Raw genomic sequence first — 25,581 nt, forward strand, 5'->3', positions numbered from 1 at the left:
TTTTTATCTCGATGGCCCACCACGGTTGTGGTTCGAGATGCACGAGGCGGACATTACAAGCTGGGACTCTTTCAAAGAGAAGATACGCAACCTTTTCGGTGACAGCACTGGCCGGCAGCATGCTGCGCGAAATGAACTTGCGACTCGTGCGCAGACATCCTCCGAGTCATACGTCTCTTACATCCAGGACGTTATCGCTCTTTGCCGCCAGGTTGACGAGCACATGCCCGAGTCCGAGAGGGTTTCGCATGTGCTCAAAGGTATCGCCGACGATGCCTTTAACCTGCTCGTGTATACCAACGTTGATACCGTCGACGCAATCATGAAAGAGTGTCGGCACTTTGAACATGCCAAGAGCCCGCCGTATAACCCAGAGGTTCACCCGGCTGCCCAATACGGCTGCAAATTCATTGTGTGATGCCGTTCGCCTGCCGCCCACCTGTGACCACGTTACGCGTATTGTTCGTCGCAAGATTGAAGCTGCCTGTCCTGCACCTATTCCACCACCCGTGTTTACATCCCACGCCAGTGACCCAACGCAGCCATCAGTGTCCCTCATTCAAGCTGTAGTAAGGCAGGAGTTTGCCAATCTCAGCCTTCCATCGGCGTGCCCACTGACTCGTCCTGACGCTCAGCCTTATTCACGGAGCAAGAAACCTTTAGGAGTGGAAACTCCGCCAGTTGCGGTGACCAGATAATGTCACAAGCCCGCGGAGCCACTATCATGCTGGCGGCTGAGAAAGAAATTACCGCGGTCTTGGTTGCCAAGGCAACCGGTCACATGTGTTTCTCTCGTTCGCGGCCGCGCGCGTTGCTCCCGTTCGGCCGCGCGCCTCACAACTTCTACTGAGGGCACTCACGCATCCCACCTGCATCCCATCTTAGGCTAGCAATTTCCGAACAAGGGTACACTGCACGTATCAGCGCTGTTAGTATTACGGCCGTCGAACAGACACCGACAAGAACAGTTACTGTTTGACTTAAAGGCCCACAAAAACAACGCTACGGCGTGCACGCTGAAGCGAACGCCGAACGCCTGTGTCGTCTACTTTGAGCGCGGGAGACACGGGCGCCGCCGAAGAGAACGCGCCCGAGCGGCACCACCGATCCGCCGGGCTGCTTGCATGACGTGCCGCAAGGCGCCGCCACTGCATGCGCCCCCGTCGGCGCATAATAATGTGACGTTATCTGGTCGCACGCGAGCGCCCGCGCTGACGGGAGTTTCTACTCCTAAATAATCTTCCTCCGTGGCCTTATTCCTCTGGACCTGCTCGAAGATCCTACACCTCTCCTGTCTCCTTCCGCAACTCTGCGGAATGGAGAACGCCCGACGATCAGCCCATCTGCTTCTCCTGTCATCAGGCTGGGCACATTGCTCGTTATTGCCGTCGCCGTTGGAACTACGCATCTCGCCAGACCTCCATGCACTCTACTCCTTTTAGACGTTCAGCCGCTGGTTCCCCTACTTACTACTCGTCATCCTCCCATGAGCCTCTTCCTTCTGACGCCACTGCTCCTGTTCGCCGCTTCTCCCGCTCCCCGTCGCCGCAACACCGCCAATCCCGCTCTCCGCAGCCTCACCGCTTTTCCTCGCCGTCCTTCTCTGGACGCTCGCCGCCGGAAAACTAGATAGTGCAGCATATGGAGGTGAAGCTGCAATGCCGTCATCCCCTGCAAATCCTCTGCTGACTCTCCCCACTCACCATAACCTTCTAGAAGTCAACAATGTTCCTGTGACCGCTCTCATCGACACTGCTGCACACTTGTCTATTATGAGCGCCCCTTTACGCCGCCGCCTGAAGAAGATTATGATGCCGTCTACGACACAGACAATACGTGTTGTCGATGGTGGTGCTGTTCAAGTGATCGGAATGTGCACCGCCCGTGTTAGCATTGCCGGTCGTCACACTGTCCTACTTTTTGCCGTCCTTGCTCACTGCCCCCTTGGCCTTGACTTTCTTTCGGCACACTCGGCCTTAATTGATTGTTCTTCTGAAACACTCTGTCTCGATCTTCCTCTTGTATCAGATGCCTGCGAAATGCCCGTCAGCCGCTTAAGCCCCACCGCTTTTGTTCGCCTACCGCCTCGAGCCGTCACGTACGTGTGTTTGTCATCGACCCCACCCGTTCCTGACGGTGACTATATTGTCACTCCGATTACTGAAGTACGCCTGACGCGCAATGTTACTGTGCCACATACCATCGCCACATTAGCTGATAACTGTGTGTTCCTCCCGCTACTAAACTTTGGTCTGACCCCCCAAGTGTTGCTTCACAAGATGTCGCTTGCCCACCTCACTGCTATAACAGACCATGACGTCAAGGTTGTCGCCATAACTGCTCCTGAAGAAGCTGAAGTTTCCCGGTCACCAATTTCTGACGACAGCATTTTTCGCAAAATGATTGCATCAGACCTTTCGCCTGACCAGGCCGACGCTCTCTGCCGGGTTTTGGCCTCATACATCGACATTTTCGACATTCGTGATCGACCCCTGAGTCAGACTAAGATTGTCACCCACCGAATCAACACTGGTGACTCTTTGCCCGTTCACCGTCGACCTTACCGTGTGTCCGCATCAGAGCGCGATGTTATTCAAAAAGAAGTGGCGAAAATGCTTGCGAAGGACATCATTGAACCATCGTCTAGTCCTTGGGCCTCCCCCGTCATATTAGTAAAGAAGAAAGACGGCTCCTAGCGTTTCTGCATTGATTATCGGCACCTCAACAAAATCACCAAGAAGGACGTGTGCCCTCTTCCACGTATCGACGACGCCCTCGACTGCCTCCATGGCGCCACCTACTTTTCATCCCTGGACTTTCGATCTGGCTACTGGCAAATCGCTGTAGACGACCTGGATCGCGAGAAGACCGCCTTCGTGACCCCTGACGGCCTTTACCAATTCAAGGTCATGCCTTTAGGTCTCTGCAACGCACCAGCCACCTTTGAGAGAATGATGGACAGACTGCTTCAAGGATTTAAATAGTCGACGTGTTTATGTTACCTACACGACGTGATAATTTTCTCTCCCACTTTCGCAACACACCTTGAGCGGCTTTCCACAATTCTAGCAATTTTCCGACGAGCTGGCTTCCAGTTCAATTCCTCGAAGTGCCACTTCGCTCTTCGTCAAATTACTGTGCTGGGCCACCTCGTTGATGCTTCCGGTGTCCGACCAGACCCAGCGAAGGTACACACTGTCACGAATTTCCCCATTCCACGGTTTGTCCATGACGTTTGTAGTTTCGTGGGGCTGTGCTCCTACTTTCGCCGTTTCATGAAAAACGTTGCGGCACTCGCACGTCCACTCACTGACCTTCTCAAGCAAGACGTCCCGTTTTGCTGGGGTCCTCTACAAGCTAACGCCTTCTCTGAGCTCATCGCCGCCCTAACGACTCCACCTATTCTTGCCCATTTTGACCCAGCTGCTCCCACAGAAGTGTGCACAGACGCTAGTGGTCACGGCATCAGTGCAGTTTTAGCCCAAAACCAACGCGGCATTTATCGTGTTATTGCGTACGCAAGTCGTCTCCTTTCGAAATCTTAACGCAATTACTCGATTACAGAACGGGAATGTCTTGCCCTTGTCTTGGCGGTTTCGAAATTCCGTCCTTACTTGTATGGCCGCCCTTTTCGTGTTGTCACAGATCATCACGCTCTCTGTTGGCTTTCCTCACTGAAGGACCCTACTGGACGACTTGGTCGTTGGGCGCTGCACCTTCAGGAATACTCTTACTCAGTTACCTACAAGTCTGGCCGCCTCCATCTGGACGCGGACTGCTTGTCCCGCTACCCTGTTGACCAACCAGACGGATCGGAAATCGAACCTAGCCCCTGCATTATGTCCATGTCTCAGTTTCTCCAGATTGGTGACGAACAACACCGTGATGCTTCTTTGCGATCACTCATTGACCGGCTGGAATTGGCACCTAACGACGCCTCACTGCGCATGTTCGTCCTCGTGAATGGCACACTTTACCGTCGTAACGTCCAGTCCGATGGCCTTGAGCTGCTTCTCGTTGTGCCTAAACATCTGTGTTCAACGGTAACCTCCTGCGATAAATGCCAATGTCTGAAACGTCCTGCTGCACCCCCTGCTGGTCTACTTCAACCACTCTCCATCCCGACCGAACCATTCTTCCGTGTTGCTTTAGACCTTCTCGGTCCTTTTCCTGAGTCAAGATCCGGCAACAAGTGGGTCGCCGTTGCTATCAATTATGCGACCAGGTATGCAATCACTCAAGCGCTACCCACCAGCACTGCTACTGACGTTGCCGATTTTTTGCTCCACGATTTTATTCTACACCATGGCGCCCCTATCCACTTGCTCACAGATCGAGGCCGTGCATTTTTATCCCGAGTAATCGACAATCTTTTGCGCTCCTCCTCAACGCAGCACAAGTTGACCACCGCCTACCATCCTCAAACAAATGGCCTCACCGAGCGCCTAAATCGCACCCTCATGACATGCTCTCAATATATGTTTCCTCCGACCACCGTGACTGGGACCTGGCGCTGCCTTACGTAACCTTCGCCTACAATTCATCGCGTCACGATACCGCCGGTTATTCACCCTTTTATATGCTCTTTGGCCGTGAACCGACGTTACCAATGGACACCCTACTTCTGGCTGCTGCCGCACCGCCTAGCAAATATGCACGTGATGCCATCGCTCAAGCCGATGATGCGCGTCAAATCGTCCGCTCTAGGCTGTCGGCCTCGCAAGCGACCCAAAAGCGCTTCTATAACAGCCGGCATCACGACGTTCGCTTCTCACCCGGTGCCTTAGTTCTTCTGTGGTGTCCATTCCGTCGTGTGGGCCTGTCCGAGAAGTTGTTATCTCAGTACACGGGTCCTTACCGAATCATCCGCCAGGTCACGGACGTCACCTACGAGATTGTTCCCGTCTCTCCGACTTTGCCGCCTGTGATCGCTCCCAGTGACATAGTTCACGTCAGCAGACTGAAAGCATACCACCCTCCTTCTGACGACAATGTTTGAAGTGCGCCGAGACGGCGCTTTTACCGCCGGGGGTAATGGTACGAGAGACACATTCTGCCAGGGGCAGACGACAAAGAAGACGGTTCTGTCGGGTGCTGGTGGCTGTCCACCATCTTGGCTACTGTGTCTGTGTAGTGTAAATACAGTGTAAATAGTCCTGCCTTGTGTCGTTTTACGTAACAATATTATCCAACCAAATTGTATTATCAGGGGAAAAAAATAAACATATTATCCTGAAAAACGTATTGCAGAATCGTATCAACGGTGTTCCACTCTCTGTGTGAAGAAAGAGGCCGGAAGGCAACGCAAACACCATCTTTTTTCATTGTCCTCTCTTTCTACCCATATGTAGAGCATGAGGCGAGTAATATCTTACAGTCTGCTAGCATGCACAATGTCTGCTGAGGTGTGGCACAGTGCCGTTATTCTCATAGTTGACGTAAATACTATAAGGACTCTCCATAATGGTGCTTAGTTCTCCTCGGTTAGGATGCCATGGTGCCACGACTTCATTGCCAACTTGTAGCCCTGTTGGCGGAAATTTCTTGTTGTAGATAACTGTTTCCGTAGTAAGCAATCGAATTGCAAGCAGCGTTTTCTCGTGCTTCTTGAAGGCTTCCTGTTGGGTTGGAAATGAGGTTTGGGTAAGACTACGGGATGCCGTACATTGAGAATGCCGGCTGACATCCAGTTACATAATTCATGTAGTGTTCTGTTGTATTCTGCCACCACTTCAGACAGAAGTTGCATCCACGGTCTTCGAGTTTCTTTGTTGATTTTGCAGCGGAGGTGCGTCACGATTTGATTGGTGTGCTCAGTCATGCTATTACATTGAGCATGTTGTGAGGAAGTAAACAGCTGGTGAATAATATTGTGCTTCATAAGTTGTTTGAATTTTATGGCAGTGAATCCAGTGCCATGATTGAAATGAAACTTCTTGGGTTTCCCAGCTTTTCAGACAGGAGATGTAGGAGTCGCAAGTTTCATTCTTTTGAGCAAAAGCCCAAATGAAACGGGTCCACGACCAAGTGAATAAACCCCTTTGATCAGCCATATTCCGCAACGCACTCCAATGGAGTCGTCCATAGCAAGAAGGTGGTGGTGATTGCTCAAGACATACAAACCCATCATCTTTCTGCAGCATTAGCAAACGTCACAATTGCGTACTTATTTTGATACAATGGTAATAATATGAGGTCAGTAATACTGTTGTGAGAGTAGAAGTTTTCTCCCCCCCCCCCCCCCCCCCACGTGTTCATGTGCTTTCTGAAGACAGGCCGCAGAGCACTTGGCATGTTGACTTAAAGAGACCTCAAAGCCATAATTGTCTCAAATGCAGTAGTATTGATGCTTGGGCCAATTGGTGCTCAGTTAATCTTAATGCTCTGGCACAAAAAAGACCCTCATGACGCTGGTCCTTATGGTGTGCATTTCATGTGTCTTCGTGACATCTTTTTCATGCCATATACATTTAGAGTAACTTTGTCTCAAATTATTTGTTGCATGTACATGAGCCTCGGTATATTCGCTGAACAAGAAATATTACTGCAGCCTCAGAAAATTAATCTTTTTCATCTATAATTCTTACAAAAATTGTTTTCTCAAATTTAATTTTTATTTGCCGTTTGTTCCAAAGTTGGTACTTTAAAAAATTTTTTTTACTCTGCCTTATTTGACCCTCAACACGAACGAGTCTCATACAGCCGAACCTTCATATAACAGAGCTGTGCTTGAAGTTTCTAGTGTTGTTAATTAACATGTGGCTGGCCAAACAACCACTGTGCAAGAGCATTGACAGTTCTGCTCTGGCATATTTTAGGCCGGGGCACCTCCACGCACGATGGCATGGCCTTGGCGCATGCCGTGGTCCAGGAGCTGGCATCGGCCATCTGCTGTTGCACGCTGTTCTCCACCCACTACCACCACCTGGTGGAGGGCTTCCGGCTCCACCCGGCTGTGCAGCTAGCACACATGGTAACGTTTCCTAGGAACAGCTGCTTATTACAAATTGGACTGCCCACATGTTGTATGCTCATCCCCAACACACAAGCCTGAGGAGGACGTGTTGGCCTAGTTTGTACGAGTTCATCTTTGTAGAAATGGCACTAAAGAAAACAGCACATAATAGTAGAAGACGGGACTCCCATCTTCTATTACCATGTGCCGCCTTTTACTATTATGTGTCGTCTACTATGTCTATGATGTGTCAAAAACGGAGGCACTCGTCCCGTTTTCTTCTACTCTGTGTCGTCAAGGCTGAGTGGCATGGCCGCCCTGGCAACAGGAGAACAACCGGTGCATCGGTATCGGTCTGCTGACCTGGACAACAGCCAGTGTCTGGCCCTACCAGCGCGCCGGGGCCTCTTCACCGTCTCCGCCGGGGATCGTGTGGCAGCTCGATTGTTCAGGTGCACCCTCCAGGTGCACCTCGTCCGCGACCTGGTCAGCGCCTGATGGAGATAGAGAACTTCATCGCGAGTCGCGACAGTTCATTCGAGCAGCGAAGGCACGAGCCCCGTTCTGCATCGCCTGCTCGATACCGATCGCCAAGTCCCTCATTTCATCGAGACGCTCGTAGGCGTCGTTCACCCAGCCCTGCAAACCCGGAAAACTGAGTCCAGCGACCTCCGGAGGTGAGGCCACTGACGCCGAGCGCTTCGAATATCCTCCATCACGACGACAACGACGACGAAGCACCAGTGTTCAGTCACACTCCAGTGCCCAAAGGCAAGTGGTAACGTCAGACATACTGGTTACCAAGACGACGAAGAAGTTACCGCTTTAATTGACACTAATGCGGACAGCTCGATTATGAGCAGAGAGCTTGCGTCAAAGTTAAAGAACGTTTTTACGCAGTGGACTGGGTCGCATGTCCGTACTGCTGGAGGGCATCTATTAATTCCCGTGGGCAGATGCACTGCTCGGGTAAATATTCGTGGATTTACGTACGTCGGGGTCTTCATTATTCTTCCTCGCTGCTCGAGGGACTTGATACTCGGCATGGACTTTCTACAGGCAAATGGAGCCATAATTAACCTGGAAATATCGAGCGTGACGTTCTCTACGGCAAAAGCCATAGCAAGCGACACTGGCGACGAGAATCCCACGGAAAACGCCTTGCGCATCATCGAAGACAGCATAACGGTACCGCCAAGAAGCAGCCTACTGACCCTGGTAACGTGCGACGCATTCGACGGCTATGAGGGCATCGCCGGGGCAAACATTCTGTTAATGCTTGAGCGGAACATCTGCATTGCACCGGGCCTCGTTCAGCTTCAGCACTTACCGCAAGGCACAGCTGTCGCCTTCCTCCATGAAATTGCTGCCTTCACTGATGTCGCCTCGCTAGAAACTGCTTCCCCTAATTCATCGAAAGAGGCCAACCTGAGCGATCGCATTCAGATTAACCCGGGCTTATCAGAACGACAGAAACAGCAGCTACTGGACCTTGTTAATGACTTCTCTGGCTGTTTCTCTACCGAGTTTAAAGTACGGCGCACCTCCGTTACGAAGCATCGCATTCCTATGGACGAGTCAGCACGCCCCGTTCGTCAACATCCTTACCACGTTGCGCCTACGGAAAGGGAGGTGATAAAGCGCCAGGTTCAAGAAATGTTAGATAATGACGTGATTCAGCCGTCGTTTTAGTTAAAAATAAGGGCAACACACTACGCTTCTGCGTAGACTACAGACGGCTTAATAGTGTCACCAAACGCGACGTTTATCCTCTGCCACGGATCGATGATGCTCTGGACCGTCTACGCCACACCCAATCTTTTACCTCATTGGATCTTAAGTCTGGGTACTGGCAGATCGAAGTAGATGAGCGTGACCGCGAAAAAACGGCATTTGTGACTCCTGATGGATTATGTGAATTCAAAGTCCTCCCATTCAGCCTCTGTTCCGCACCTGCCACATTTCAGCGGATGATGGACACTGTTCTCTCTGGACTGAAATGGCAGACGTGCTTAGTCTACTTAGACGATGTTGTGGTGTTTTCCAGAACGTTTGATGAACATATCGAACGACTCAAGAATGTACTCCTCGCATTCAGCAAAGCAAATCTGACTATCAAGCCTGAGAAATGTCATTTTGGCTTTCAGGAGCTAAAGTTTCTCGGACACGTAGTCAGCCCCCGCGGTGTTCGGCCAGACCCCGAGAAGCTAGCTGCCGTCGCTGAGTTCCCGCGTCAAACAGACAAGAAGGCAGTTCAGCAATTCTTAGGTCTCTGCGCCTAGTACCGTTGTTTTGTCGAAGGATTTTCAAGGATCGCCGAACCATTAACGAGACTAACACGCCAAGATGTACCCTTCGAGTAAACGGAAGAACAACAGGAAGCCTTTACAGAATTGCAGAAGCGACTGCAAACAGCCCCCGTACTCGCGCATTTCGACGACAAGGCTGACACAGAAATCCACACAGACGCCAGCAACGTGGGGCTCGGTGCTGTACTCGTTCAGTGGCAAGATGGCGCCGAATGAGTACTAGCCTACGCGAGCCGCAGTCTCACAAAGGCGGAGGTCAACTATTCCACGACTGAAAAGGAGTGTCTAGCTGTCGTTTGGGTCATCGGCAAGTTCCGACCCTACCTCTACGGCCGTCCTTTTCGCGTAGTAAGTGACCACCACTCACTGTGTTGGCTTGCGAGTCTTAGGGACCCTTCAGGCCGCCTCACTCGTTGGAGCCTCCGCCTTCAGGAGTACGACGTCACAGTGGTATATCGATCCGGACGGAAGCATGGCGACACTGACTGCCTCTCACGTGCACCTATACCTTGGAAGCCCTGTGACGTAGAGCAAGATTTCCCGTTTCTTGGTGTAGTGGACACTGTCGAGATGGCTGACCTCCAACGTGCAGACAGTACATTGCTTCCCCTCATCAGATACCTTCAGGGAGCCGACGTTGTCCCACGACCAATGTCACGAGGTCTGACTTCTTACTGCCTCCGGAACGACGTGCTCTACAAAAAGACCTCCGAAAACAGCCAAGAAACGTTTCTTCTTGTCGTCCCAGTTTCGCTGCGTGAAGAAGTACTGCAGGCGTGTCATGACGACCCGTGTGCCGGACACTTAGGCTTCGCCAGGACGTTAGCGCGCATACGCCAGAAGTATTACTGGCCACAACTATTCTCGTCCGTTCAGCACCACGTGAGAAGCTGCCGTGATTGTCAACGGCGCAAGGTTCCACCTTTGAAGCCTGCTGGTCTTCTGCAACCCATGGGCCCTCCTCCAGCACCGTTTCAACAGGTGGGAATGGACCCTCCTCGGTCCGTTCCCTACATCGTCCACAGGAAACAAATGGATAGTCGTCGCAACGGACTACCTAACGAGGTACGCAGAAACCAAAGCTGTGCCCTGTGGAACCGCTACAGAAGTCGCGATGTTTTTTGTCCATAAAATCGTACTACGTCATGGGGCCCCTTCCATCTTAATAACCGATCGAGGAACTGCGTTTACTGCTGACTTAATGCAAGAGATCGTCACGCTGACCCACACCAATCATCTGAAAACCACGGCCTATCACCCACAAACTAATGGACTAACCGAGCGCCTCAGCAGAACTATGACCGATATGATCTCGATGTACGTTGACATAAAGCACAAGTCATGGGACCAAATTCTACCATACGTGACATTCGTATACAATACTGCTGTACAGGAAACCACCCGATTCACACCATTTGAACTGGTTTATGGGCGCTGCGTAACAACACCTTTTGACGCCATGCTCCCTGTAGACAACGGAACAACAAGAAGTGACAACGCTGAAGACATCATCCAGAAAGCCGAAGAAGCTCGACAGCTTGCTCGCAACCGCATCCGCAACCAGCAGAGTGCCGACGCTCGCCGTTACAGCAGTGGCCGAAGGAACATCCAGTACGAACCCGGCGACTATGTTTGGGTGTGGACACCCGTCCGTCATCAGGGGCTGTCAGAAAAATTACTGCGCAGATACTTTGGCCCGTACAAGATCGTCAGGCGACTCAGCGACGTGAACTACAAGGTCGTCCCTCAGAGTACTAATATGAGCTCGAGCCGACGGCGAGCACGAGCCGAGATTGTGCACGTAGTACGTATGAAGCCGTACTACGCCCGCGATGAAGTGCCCCTCTGATCAACTCTCTCCCACGCCCTCTGTCGCCCTTTACCCTCTCCAACCGGCGACCGGGACGGTCGCTTTTCACGTGGGGAGTAATGACGCGAAGTAAGCTGCCCACTACAGGCACAAGATCGCCAGAGAGAAGACGACGAAGGGCGCAGGTGTGCACGCGTTCTCTTGAGTGTCAGCCATCATTAAAGAAGGCTGCTCTCTTTCGCCGAGTTCGTATTAATTATCTTCGTGACAGTATCATCTGCTGCGGCGCGAAAAGTGGTTCGCAACATTCAAAATTCAGCACGTTGTAAGCTAATGGACTTTCAATTTTGAGGGCTCCTTATCTTCACTAGAATGCATTGATGAGCTAGTTGGTGCACAGCAATTATAAACCTCAGTGCAAACAGGACAACACAAGTAGGCAACTGTCCAGTCATTCTGTTGTCCTGTTTGCACTAAGGTTCACTAATCCTCCAGTTTTCAGCCACACTGTATGATTCTATATCTGATATTCAAAGGTAGGATCAGAGGTATTTTCTTCCCTGTTGTTTGAGGGATTTTCTTCAGTTTCATCACATATGTTAGGCTGCACTACCCAGGAAATTGCACCTTTCATGCTACGGCATGCACCACATCTCTTTCTACTCAGGTCTGGGCTCTTCCGTTCTGAGTCAACTCTGGTGCCATTCTGGTTCTGTGTTTGGACTGCCTGCCACACGTCAGGGCCACTGGCACTTTATGTCGGGGCTACCCTTGCCAGCAAACTCCTAACTGCCAGGATTCAGTGGGGCATTGTACTGCACAATGCTTAGTGCCCAAGGCGACACCCGCAGGTCGCAACCACAAGGGGATTAACTTCTTTGTGCTCCTTGTAGTCCGAAGATAATGTTAGCAGCACCACACGATTACCCTAGTATTACAGTAGAACCTCGTTGATAAAATCCCATTTAGTATGGTTTCCCGGCACCAACGTTCACAATCTTGAACACAAAAAAGTTAAGCCTCTTTTTTACCAGTTAATACGTTCCCAAAAAACGTGATCGTATGATACGTTTTCCAGCCACCAGATACCATGTGAACAAGAAAAGGTGCGAGGCACACGCAGTTGAGAACAGTAGGCGCATATCACGGCAGCTTTTCCGCTGTACTCACCCTCTCGTGTCACATGAAGATGCCGGCATGCACTCAGTTTTCTCATCCGGTACCAGCAAATCTGCTCGTGGTTTCTCGTACGTTGCATTCACAGCTATCACTGCCAGTGCTATTGCGATAAGCATCTTCATTTAACTCTTTCACAGCGCATGTGGCATAATGCCGTTGGAAGTGCACTGTATGCTTTTAATAAGCGATAACCCAAACGCACAGCCGTTGCCTGCTGCAGACAGCATGAAGTGAGTGTCATGTGTCGTTCTAGTGGCATTGTATTCCGGCATGACCCACCAGCTCGATTTCGTTTGAGTTTCCTGCAACTGGCTAATTGCAAAAAGCATCTTCGTCTGTCTCTTTCAGTGCGTGTGCAGCATAGTGCCATTGGAAGGTATGCTGTACGCTTTTAACAGGTCATAACCCAAATGCGCCGGCGTTCCGCCATTCCCTGCTACAGGTGGCGCGATGTGAACATTGTTTTACTTTTGCGGCATCGTATTCCTATGTCCCCCAACAGCCCGATTTTGTTTCGGTTTTCCATCACGGTCCTTAAACACTGTGGCTATGGAATAGCAAAACAGCGCGTTGCGTCGGCATCTCATGCCGCAACGATTCTCGCTGAGTGGCCACATTAGAAGTTCCTGCCTAAAGAAGCTGCTGAACCACACTAAGTTAGAGCGCAAACGTAAGCTTGCAGTAGCTGCAAAAGTAACAACAAACATCTTGGCCACCACCTGGGCCCCACAGGCACTCTGTGGGGCCGTAACCGTAACCGTAATGCATGTTGCATGGGTTACGTAAATTGCAGCTGCAGTTGAGTCTGCCATGTTTTTTAGTAACTTCAGATCGAACGAGGTTCTACTGTATTAGCTAGTGGTAGCCCATGGAAAGTAGAGACCATGTTAAGGTGCAGCAGTCAAAAAAGAGACATTCACTACTAAAAAAATAAAGAGTCCCTCACCAGGTTTCGTAAAAACTTTTGGCTGTGTGCTGGTTCCAGGGAGCACTGTGCCACAAACGATGCGAGGATGCCGCTCTCCCGTCTCCAATATCGGAACTGGAGATACAACAACCCCCACCTTTTGTTCATTTCCTAAGGCAGTTTTCTGCATGTTTAATAGGAGTTCACATGGATTTTTGTTCGCTTCAAGCAGAAGGACTTCTAGTACTTGACTTTTCAGCTATTTTTGCAGCACACCTTTGTGTCATACTTCTCTGACGTGATTTTCACTGAGTGATCTCTTTGCCTGTTTAAACCTGGCTAGGGGCACTTCAAAGGTGCTTCAGCAGGTGTGTCTTGAAACATGAAATTGTAAAGCAGTAACACTGATCGCATTAATTACTTGATGCTCGTCATACCACTAGCGATCAAAACAAATGAAACAGTCTCTGGGGCGGTCACGCACATGAGACACAAGCTCAAAAAGTGGTGCTGCATGAAGCGTGTAATTTAAGAATCTATGTTGTCGCTCTTTCTGAAGCCACACGGGCATCATAGACTATCATTGTCGCACTGCCCTATTTGTGCAGGCATGCATGGTGGAAGACGAAAATGCAGAGGACCCCACGCAGGAAACCATTGTGTTCCTCTACAAGTGTGTGCCAGGCCCCTGCCCCAAGAGCTACGGCTTCAATGCTGCCAAGTTGGCAGGCATTCCACAGCAGGCACGAATCTTGGTTGTGACTTGATTCTTTAGAAAACCAGCCACAGAATGCCGTATTTACTTGCGTAAGACCCATCCTTGTGTGAGGCACACATCCCCACTTTGGAGCGGAAAATATTTTGAAAAATTTTTTAACCAACGATCACGCGCACAGCCGCGTGTGTGGCCTTTGAGATTGTACCCTTGCACTGTTGCGATCTCCATGGCCACACCCTCATGGCTAAATTTGAGGAGCCGCTAATAGATGGTACTAGTTAATGTCCTACCAATGATGGAATGGATCCTGCGTGGTTCAATGGTATCTGCGGTGTTGAGGCGCGTGTTGTTTAGCTGCATCATGCCTACAAGCGCATTAAAAGGGTGTTGCTGCAAGAGCTGTTTGGCATGCAGTTTCGTTTCGTGACACTATTTAGTTTGGTGACACATCTCGAGCTATGTTGACATACAGCCCTTCCACTCCATAAAGCATCTGTGCTGAAAAGGTTCCTGGACTTCCTAAATCAATACAAACTGGGCAAGTCCGAAAGGTTGCTTGCAGACTAAGATGCGAAGTATATTATAGCCTATGACATGATTTAGCACATGATCAATGCCCAATTTAGCATGGGCCAATTGCTTCCAAAACATCTCAAAACCAGCTTTTTTATCATGTCGTGGACTTTTGCCCACAATATCTTTGGACGCAGTTGTCAGATTTTAATCATTCGTACTTCATTTGAAAGCTAATGCTTTGTGGGGGTATGCTTTTTGTTTGGCTAGGGCTGAAGGCAAGTTCCGGATTTAGGTGATGAAAGGCACCAGTATATTCATGATGTCTCCCATCAGCTGAAAAAGATTAGGCAGCGTGCGGACATAACTGCAGTTTTTTCAGCTCTGGAAAAGCTGTAAAAAATCTGTAAACGTGTGAATGCACCTACATCGCATCGGAGCCTTTGATCTGTTAAGCACAGAAGATGTTTTGTGCCATGCGCCACAGCTGTGGTTTACCAGATTCCTCGTCATGCGTGGTTAAATGTTGGTCAAACCGGCAGGTAGCACCGTGCTGCTGACCTCGAAGTCGCAGGTTCGATAGGAGCGAAATGCAACACAGCTCGGGTACTTAGATTGAAGTTAGAGTTACTGTATATGGCTTCCTGTGGGAACCATATACAGTAACTTTAATTGAGGTGCGCGTTAATAACCCCAGGTGGTGAAAATTCCACCAACGGTGTGCTTCATAATTAGATTGTGGTTTTGGCACGTAAAACCCTTGAATGTTGAACGTTTTCTGTTTTCTCAATTAGGGCGGTTAAAGGTCTTGGGACTTGTATGTGCACATACCTCTGGACACTCAAGTCTAGCGCTATTCCTTACGTTCGCTTCATGTTTTTTCTGCATGCAATACGTATAGACCACGGTGTAAGAAGAGGTGCTCCGACGGAAGCGCGGCGCGTCTCACTAATGTTGGGCCGCCGCTAGGGGGCGCACGCAACAGGAGGCTGGGGCACTGGGGGGGCCAGACATTCCCTGGCCACCGGGCTGGGAGTGCGCTTTGCAGTATGTTTTTTTACAGTGCCTGCTACTGTTTTTAATGACAAAACTTAAGCCACTGTCTCTATGTTACTAAATCTTAAAATGGGATTTTTAATATCTGATGTGCAGTGCTGGATTTTCGAAACAAAAGTGTACGGTGTAGACTGCTTATAACGTAAGTTGCCGGAGTCGCCAATATCCGCACTATAAGCGTACGCACTATAACCAAAGCAACAATTTTCAAGGCCCGCACATATGCAAAACATGTGCACCGAGCCGCCACGCGTATGCGACAGTCGAGGAATGCGGCTAGAACATTTGCATTCAATTTACAGTCGAATCTCGTTAATTCGAACCAAATCCCGCAGGGGCGCCTCCGACCGGCATTGCTCCGGCACCGCCATAGAGTAAAAGCAACAAAACAAAACACAACAACAAAAAAAAAAAACGCAGCGGAAATTTCACTTTCTCTCAAATGGCAAGGTTACCGATTCTGCGTTGTGCCGGAACGTGCGTGTACGTGCCGACGTCTCAGCCACGCTACCATAGCCACGCGTGGGAAATGGCAGTGAACCCTTCTTTCTCCTTTATGCTTCTTCTACTTTCTAGTCACGTGTTGACCTTGCGCGCTGCGGCTACGGCTCAGAGGGAAGCAGCGGCGCTGTCACAGGTCGGCCAACGAAGCTGCCCACGCCGGCAAACGCCCGCTTCCTGATAACGGCAGAAAACGAAACTTCGAGGAGCTGGCACCGGGCCGGCTAGAGTGGCGGTGTGTGCATGGCGGCGGGCGCGCACGGTGACAGTCGAAAGTGAGGGAGCTACGAGGGAGGGCGAGGGGAGCCACCGAAGAAGCGGCGGAGTTGCCGATGCGAAGTCCGATTCCCTGCCGCCCTCCTCCCTCACATTCCACGGTCTACGCATGCGCCTCTCGCCGTGCCATGCTGGCGCCGCCCGCTCCCTGAAGTTTCGTTGGCTGGTGTTGGCAGTTTCGTGGCCCTCGCTCGCTATGCGAGCCGTAATATTTCAAGACTCGCACTCAAGATTCTGGTTTCAGCCTCACTGGCTGTTCGTTTGCACCACGTGCCCTTCTCCTCCACTTCGTCTCTTTCTTCCTCGAGCACTCCTTTGGGCGCCCATTTGAGGGGAGCGTTTGCCGTCTCCGCTGACTTCCGTACTCCCAGGCAGCCACACTGTAACCGGTATTTCGTTTCCCGCAACTGCACTATAAACGATACGTGTATACATGGAGTGCTATGGGAAAATTAACGGGAGTCTGAAAAGACCGCACTATATCCGGTCCTGCACTATAAGCGGTTACGTTATAAGTGGTCTATACTGTATATTATTTCTCTCAGTGCCGCGCTGACAGTTAATAAACATTCATGACGGAAACGAGGCTATATGAGACGGAAAAGAGATAAATGCAACTTGTAACCGCCCCCCCCCCCCCCCCCCCCAAAAAAAAAAAAAAAATTTCGATCAATGTGCAGAAGGCACGTACGTACCCATGTGACCTATCTCGTAGCCTAGTTTTACACGAGCGTAGCCAGATTTATCAAATTTGCTCTTCTGGACGTGCTGACGAGAAGAAATTTATTATGCACTGCTGTCCATGAATTTGTGACGTACGCCGGGTCAAAGTGCTTCTTGCACCCGTACACTCGCCTGGTCGCAGGACTTGGTCTCCATGGTCGAGACTATCCTACAAACCATGCAGTCGGCTCTTTTCACTGAGCATGGAAACTCCGTCTTTGCACATGAAAGACCCGCTGTTGCAGTTAGCATCGAATCATTCCTTGCCTGTAATCCGTCTCCACCAGGCAACGTCGCAGCTCGAGATACAGACTTCCCTTCCCTCGCTTGAGCTTCAGACTGTTTGTCTGAATTTTTAAGCGCTTACCAAGAACAGCGATGATAGATCACTCAATTTTGAAATAAACATTGCTTAACTAAGAGCTTACCGTCTGCCCGCACAGCTTGTCGGCGACCGCTTCCAAGGATCAACACACTTCGTCACTGTGGAGTAATTATTGTCTGTTTTGGCACCTGGGTGATTTTAATGATTATTGTGGAAGACAGAAACAGTAAAAAAAATGTTCTTTTAACTTTTTTTGACACGCTTTGCACACAGTTACTATTACACGTCCGAATTTCCCGCTCTTTCAGCCTCCTAACTTGTGCTGCCATGCAGCAGTGCAGACGTGAAACACCACCATTAGATGCGTTTCTCACCACCGGCCCTCGCGTCGTCGGAGCACCTGTTCTTCTCTTACAGCGTGGTATAGACTGTAAATACAGTTCACTGACACATGTGTGGCTAATGGAAATGTGCATTTTTCAGGATGGCAAAATGACACACCGAAGGAAAGGAAGTGCATGTACGTGTTAAGTGCAGGCTTTGTGCATTGATATCTAACAACCGTACAAAGCAAATGCAAAGCACAGAAATGTCTATTTTATACTTATATCTGGATAAGGATCAGCACAGATAACTTCTAGACGTTTTTGCAAAATGTTTTCTAGCCGCCTTGAATAGTTGTAGATGTTTTCATCAATTTTGGCTGGTAGAAGACGGCTAGGAAACGTCTTGAGTTCAGTGGGCTGCTGTGTGGTGCACATTTTTAATTTTTTTAATTTGCCACTTTTAGTAATGGCGCCGACTCTGCCTTTGTAATCCACACCTATAGCTTGGAAGCACGGAAAGCACGGTGCATTCCTTTATGCTGGATACCAAGAGTCAGCTTCGCCGCAATACAGCGGTATTACGCCGTGGAGCGTACGCGATGTCTTGCGGTGAAGCATACCAAAAGTGGAAGGGGGCATCTGTCACGCGACATAGTATCTATTCCTTAATTATACACGCACCGTACAGCACCACAGTATGAGCACCGTTATGCCTAATGAGTGTACTGCCAGACCTCAAGAGCTATTTCGGATGTGCCTGTGACGATTTAAGCCCTTGGTGGCAGTGAAAAAGGCATTAAATTATTTTTCAGAAGTTTTCGCAGCCCGTAGGAAGTCCGGAAAATAGACATTGACTTTATATGTGCAGTTTCTTTAAATTTTTTATGACTCTCCGCTAGGGGCCCGTGGAGTACTGACGTGCCTCACATGGCCTCCTGCGTCTTGCGCTCATTTCTACGGCCGCCCACCCCTTTCATTTCGCATCGAGAGATTCGGCAAGCTCGAATACCACCTACTTTAAAAGTGAGTGCGTTTTTCGTCAAGATTTTGAGCTTCAACTTCACCGACCACCTCCCGTTTTGCTAAGCCTAACTCCACACGAGACCACATCGGCCTACCGGGGAGAACCGCCGACGCACGTGCAACAGCCACACGGTGCGCGGGAGAGGAGGCTGACAGAGCTCGCGGCTGCACGCGGAACACTGCAATAGGCGCCGTGCGTGCACTGCGGCTGATAGCCAATACTTGAGATGAGCCAAGAAACTCCCGCGACGGGCACGAAGTCAAGCGAACGACAAGAAACAAGCGCAATGCAAACAGACTCAGCGGAATATGTCAACGTCACGCGATCTTGGACCTATGAGAAGAACAGCGGCAGAACTATAGACCTGAACGACCAATGGCTGACATGGGAAAGGAAAGGCAACAAGGAAGCCACGCGCATCAAAGCCCCCGCAGTCACCCAATCTACACAACTGCCAGCCACGCCGCCACCACCACGCAAATCTAGAATGCCACCCCTACCTTTGGACGACATCAAGATCGCCTACTGCCCACAAGCTGGCCTTGAACTCGCCAAATGGTCAGTTGTTGCAGTCACTCACGCAGTCGGAAGAGCCAGCGGTATAATGCAAAAAGAATTCCATGACAACGTCCGCGTACAAATGCAGAAAGAAGAAAACCTCTTAATGGAAAGTACAGCCAACAAGAGCTACGCTCAAAACTTGGCCAAGGTCACCAACATACAGCTTGGATGCAGCATTTACAACGTGAAAGCCCACTCGCGTTACCCGAAGATGCTAGCAAAGGCGTTATCTACGGCATCGCACCTGGGACCTGCAGTGCGGAGCTAATGGATGGAATCTGAGTGCCAGCGTGCTATACAGTCCTCAACGCCCGCATGCTTGGACTGTCTACAGCGGCGGTCATCTATTTTGAGGGCCCTCACGTTCCCTACAGCATCATTTATCATAGCGGTGACTACCAATGCAAGCCCTACCACAAGTCAGTTCAATATTGCCGAACCTGTGGCAACCTCGGACATCGTCAAGACGTTTGCCAAAACCAACCCCAAATTTCTGTTACAAATGTAGCAAAACAAACCAACCCTCAAAGCATGACTGCCGACCCACGTGCAAGATTTGCGGAGAAGGACATGAAACAGCCGGGAAAGACTGCAAAAAAAAAGCTCAAGCCTAACCCACCACCTTACCAAATAAGACAGAAATGGCAAAACAGGATCCAAGAACGAGACAGTCGATAGAGCTCCAACCGCGACGACTTCCCTGAACTAAGCGCTGCGAATGAATACAACCCCAACTCAAGTAACACCACCAGTAGCACCACAAGAAGTAGCAGACCCATGTCAAGGTCGCGGTCGCGTTCCCGAAAACGCGTGAATTACGCCGAAACAGGTCGGCAGCTCCGGCAGCGCCAGCGTCGAATCGGCAGAAGCGGTAGCCGTAAGAGCCCTCGAGAGCAAACTGCAAAATCAACAAAGCCTCATACACAGACTACTCCAAAGATGCAAAGAATACGAACATGGAAGCAAGCAGCCATCTACAACACTAACCACGGAGGCAGTTGATGCTGCAGTCGAATCTAGAGTTCAGAAGCACCTCCTGGCTTTTGAGGATGTCTTTACAAAGAACATCCTCGTCATGATCGAAAACATCACCAAGCTTATCGTCGAGAAGATTGCAACCCTTACCACACAAGTCGCCTCCCTCAGAAATCAAGTAACCACTCTCACAAGCCAGGTGACCGGCCTAACAGCCCAGGTCAACAACTTCATAGCGCACGCGAAGAACAATTACGTCGCCAAGTCCTACCTCGACAGCCTTCTCAACGCCACCGAGCAGGGCAGAAAGAAGGCTCGCACGAACAGTCACAATGCATCCTGCTCGATCTCACCCAACCGTGACTTGGCCTGTGAAACTGAAGAGCCTAATGATGGCGACACCTAAAACCACAACAAAGAGCCTGCAAAAATCCCTGCGCATCTGGCAATGCAACTGTCGGTCCTTCCATCCCCACTATGCAAACCTACAAGAATTCATCAAACAGGACCACCCCGATGTCATTGCGCTACAGGAAACCAACACCCGCAACGTTCGACTTCAAGGATACACCGCTCATACACAAACCCAACACACAGCCATCCTAACCGGGAAAACTCTTACAATGCAAGAACATGATATAGAAGACATCCCCGTCGAGCACACCCTAGTGGAGATCCTAGTGGAGATCCTACCAGACAGAAAAACGCAGCAAAGCCTCTTCATCGTCAGCATATACAGTCCTCCTTGGGACCAACTTGCGGAATTCGACCACTTTATTCGTGAACTCGGGAAACGCACGAAAGGCCATCAAGTTGTCATCATGGGAGATTTCAACGCCCCACATAAGCATGGGCTTATCCAAATACCACCAAGGGAGCCCGCATACACGATAATGCCCAACAACACAGGCTGACCCTCTTGAATGACCCGCTACAGGCCACGAGAGTTCGAAACAGTGTCTCCAGGGACACAAACCCAGACCTAACCTTCACATCGAGCGTCCTCTAGGCCGAGTGGAGCCGACTCTCGGAGACGCTCGGAAGCGACCACCACATTCTCCAACTTGACATCGCCCACAATCGGAACCAAACCAAGACTGGAGTTGCCCGACTAACAGACTGGAAGTCCTTCAGAGACAACCTCAGCGGCAACACAACAATCGACGACATCGACCATTGGCTCAAGGGCCTTCTCATCACCGCAGAACACCACACCAAGAACATCCAACTAAGCTCCAACAGCCCCGCAGTTGACCCGCATCTCCTTCATCTCTGGGAGGCCAAAAGAAGTTTCCTGAGGAGGTGGAAGAGGCAGAAACTCAATAGAAAACTTAAGCAACAAATTGTCCTTCTCACCATACTTTCAAGATTACGTGGAGCAACTTATCAGGCAAAATTGGCACACCTTTTGTGACAGCCTACAAGGAAAACTCAGCACCAAGAAAACCTGGCACCTCCTCTTGGCTACCAACCGCACCAAAACGCAACAACGGCAAGATCTGCGCAGACTTATCCACACACCACGCTGGATCGGAGCACGATCTCCTTTGTGAACTTCAGCAGAAACTTAGCAGCGACAAGCCCACTTCGTCGGCGAGCGGCAAGGCGTACGACAGCGCACCAAACCCAGACCTTGATCGACCATTCACACAAACAGAGCTCCACGCAGCCTTAGCCAAACTCACTAGAAACACTAGTCCCGGCAAGGACACTAATAAGCTCCTACACAACCTCCCGCAATCGGCCGCAACAGCACTGCTCCAGTACTACAACGACTGCTGAGAAAAGGGGGACCTACCAGCAGCCTGGAAGCATTCGGAGGTCACCATGATCCCCGAGCCCAACAAACCCCTTCGCATCGAAAACCTCCGTCCCATCTCCCTCACATCCTGCGTGGGCATACTCCTCAAGCACATGGTGCACGACTGGTTAACTCCATACCTCGAGGACAACGGATACTTTCCACACACCATGTTCGGATTCCGACAGCATTTGTCCACGCAGGATGTACTCCTGCTCCTCAAGGAAGACCTGCTCAACTACCTTGATCGCAGATGCAAATCATCAATCCTGGCAATCGACTTAAAGGGTGCATTCGACAACGTGAGCCATGAAGCCATCCTCCGCAACCTCGAAGATACAGGCTGTGGAGCCCGGATCTCTAACTACATCAGCAGGTTTTTGACGCACCAAACAGCAACAGTAGGCATCTGCAATCTCCGCTGCGATAAATTTCGGCTACCCAACAAAGGAACTCCACAAGGATCAGTGATTTCACCACTCTTTTTCAACATCACAATGATCAAGCTGCCAAAACAACTCAGTGACATCCCAAACCTATGTCATCCCCTTTACGCCGACGACATCACACTCTAGACCAAAGCACCTACTACTGGTCAACAAGAACGCAGTCTACAAGAAGCCATCGATACCATCGAAAGCTACCTACGAGACTGCGGTCTCCAATGCGCAGCCGAAAAGTCGGAGCTTCTCGTGCTCAGAGCACGGACGCGAGGACGACCGCCCAACTATATCGCACCCGATCCTAGCGTCTCCCTCAACGGAACCAAAGTCCCTACAGTCGACTCCCCTCGCGTACTCGGTCTTCACATCCACAAGGATGGATCAGCAGTGGCCACTCTCCCGCGTCTCCAACATACACTGTCACAAGTTACGAACCTCGTCAAGAGGATCACAAACCACAGAAGCGGACTTAAGGAGGAAGACATGCTAAGGCTAATTCAAGCTCTCCTAACTAGCCGTATCGCCTACGGCACCCCCTACCTGACGCTCAAGCCGGCTGAAATCAAGAAACTGAACGTCATCATTTGAAAGGTAATCAAAGTAGCCTTGTACCTCCCACCCACGACATCAAAGAAGAAACTCCTCAAGCTCGGCGTCCACAATACGTGGGAAGAGCTCTCCGAGGCTCATAAGACCAGCCAACTAGAGCGGCTCAAGCTCACACCCACCGGACATGAAGTTTTGTGCTACCTCAACTACAGTGAAAGCTACATTACCGAAACAGACCAGAAAGCAAGAATCCTACCCGCACTCCATGAGTGTATCAGCGTTGCACGCATACCACGCAATATGAATCCGACTTACCATAAGGAGCGTCAGCAAAGCAGAATCCGCGCACTCAGCAAGAAATACACGACAAACCCTGATACCAGGTACACCGATGCTGCCCGGTATATTAAACGAAACGCCTTTGCCCTAAGTGTCACGGCTCACCAAGGCAAAGAACTCGCCGCTGTCACCATTCGGGCAAGAGCCGCTGAGACTGCAGAGGAAACGGTAATCGATCTGGCGATAAAAACTTGCCCTGAAGTGGCCGTAATCCTCACTGATTCCCCAAGCAGCAGCTCGCAACTATCAAAAAGGACGCATATCAGAAACCGCACTCAAAATACTTCAAAATCACATCGCACGCGCCCCGCTCCCCGACACCCACATCAAATGGATTCCAGGCCATCAGGGCATGACAGGAAATAAGGCGGCACACACGGCTGCCCGCGAGCATACCAGCCGGGCTTTCCTGCCATCCCACACCAGGCCGGCCACCAACGTTGATGAAATCGCCGTAAAGTACTCAGAGCTTCTGCAACACCACCGACTCGGCAAAAGAACGTATCCATCACCACACAAGAAACTGAGCAAAGAGGAGGCAGTCATCTTACGCCACCTACAGACAAACACCTATGTACACGGAATAATCATGCACGGATTCTATCCTACGCAGTACTCGTACATATGCACCCACTGTGACGTCTCAGACACCCTGCAACACATGGTCCAGGATTGCCCACTGCGTGACACATCCCCAGACCCCAGCTCACAAGCTCAACCAGACGACACAAGACAAGAAGAGCACCCAAACTCAGCGCACTTCAATACCAACACTGAAACGAGGGAGGCGAAGCCTTCCTCTGAGTACCTGGATGACCAACGCAGTCTTGTCGCCCGGGCCAAGGAGGCAGCCCAAGCCAGAGGGTTCCCGGAAGAAGGAATCCTGCCACCTAGGCTGAACTAGGTCCTGACTCGGATTACCGTTTCAGAAAATAAAAGTTTATTTCTCTCTCTCTTTTAATTTTTATAATAAATAATACACAGTAACTTTCACTCTCATTTTTCAACAAAACTAGTAAATATACAATAAGCATTCTTGTCGCCATTTTTTTAGAAAAAGAAGGTGCAAAATATGCATGTTTAAAAAAAATTCTGCACTCAATAAAATATTTTTCAAAATTTGTCACAACAGTTAAGGTTTTAACTAACGCATGCGCCCACACTTAATGCAATGGGCTGAGAGCCAGCCTTCATTTGTGCACTTGCCGTTATACTTCCATTTCAAATCTGTTTTAGCAGTTACTTCTGTAAAAGCTAATTTCTTGTGATGCCTTTTGATGTTGACGCAGGTTATCAGAAGAGCCTTCGAGAAATCCCATCGTCTTCAAGAGCGTGTTCAGGTGGCTTGTGTTTGCTGAGCTACATCGACCATGATACCTTCAATTCATTCTTTTTCTAATAAAGTGATACACAATTGCTTCACAAACGGATTTCCTGACAGCTGCAAATAAGCAGTAGTTAGGACCGAAGTTAGGTCCACTATAACAGTGTGCAAGTTGGCAAGCGAAAGACCTGAGAACCGTTTGGACCGATGGCAGGAGCAGAAGAAGCTCTTTTATTCTTCATTTTTTTCAAGCGAAGCTTTATTGCCTCACAAGTGTCGGTGCCGTTGAAGGTGTGACCTCAAAAAAAAAGCGTCTCTCTCCCGCCAACTCTCTCTGGGCTCTCGCCCGCCTCTCACCTAACAGTGTCGACAGCGGCGTTTAGCCGTTCGTCGCTTAGCCAGCGTTTTCACAGCAGTTGTGTGCGGTCGCACAAACAATGCACAGAACTGGTGTTAACGGCGGCGGCGTTTTGCCTGCGTTCACAAAGAATGCGGCGTTGGTGACGTGTTTATGAAGAACGTGCCAATCTTTGCCGTACACCCTATGGCGGTGTACTGTTGCGACCATAAAACCATGGCTCCTGTGGTCACTAAATAAATGAAAACCACCAGATCGTATATATTTCTTATTCATTAATAGTTCAAATAACCGATTACACCATCACATTTTATTAGTCATACAGTTAAACCTGCTTATAACGAACCTTCATATAACGAATTCCTGGATATAACAAAGTTTTTCTATTCCCCGCCGTTACTCCATAAAAGCACATGTATTTGAGACTTCTACGTAACGAAGTGGCAGCGGGAGACCCCCTCGAAATAACGAATTTTCCCCGCCGACAACCTAGAGATTTCGCCCCAAATTTTGTCATTTTTGCGCGAGCAGCAACCGGAAGCACCTTCTGCGCCGCGACGGAATGCAGAACGAACGCACGTGTGCGTGCGTACGAGCGTGTGCGAAGTG

General features: G+C 50.0%; 1 protein-coding gene across 1 annotated transcript in view; it reads left to right on the plus strand.

Moving 5' to 3' along the window:
* The window catches only part of LOC119451027 (DNA mismatch repair protein Msh6), a 383,914-nt gene extending 359,198 nt beyond the window's left edge, over nucleotides 1-24,716 (plus strand). The window contains exons 29-31 of the mRNA XM_037714459.2: nucleotides 6,819-6,973; nucleotides 13,769-13,903; nucleotides 24,580-24,716. Of these exons, the coding sequence (XP_037570387.1) occupies nucleotides 6,819-6,973; nucleotides 13,769-13,903; nucleotides 24,580-24,648 (359 nt within the window). The 3' untranslated portion in view covers nucleotides 24,649-24,716. The remainder of the gene's footprint in view (nucleotides 1-6,818; nucleotides 6,974-13,768; nucleotides 13,904-24,579) is intronic.
* The last annotated feature ends 865 nt before the right edge of the window (nucleotides 24,717-25,581 follow it).

The sequence above is a fragment of the Dermacentor silvarum genome, chromosome 4, assembly GCF_013339745.2.
Source record: "Dermacentor silvarum isolate Dsil-2018 chromosome 4, BIME_Dsil_1.4, whole genome shotgun sequence".
Lineage (NCBI taxonomy): Eukaryota > Metazoa > Arthropoda > Arachnida > Ixodida > Ixodidae > Dermacentor > Dermacentor silvarum.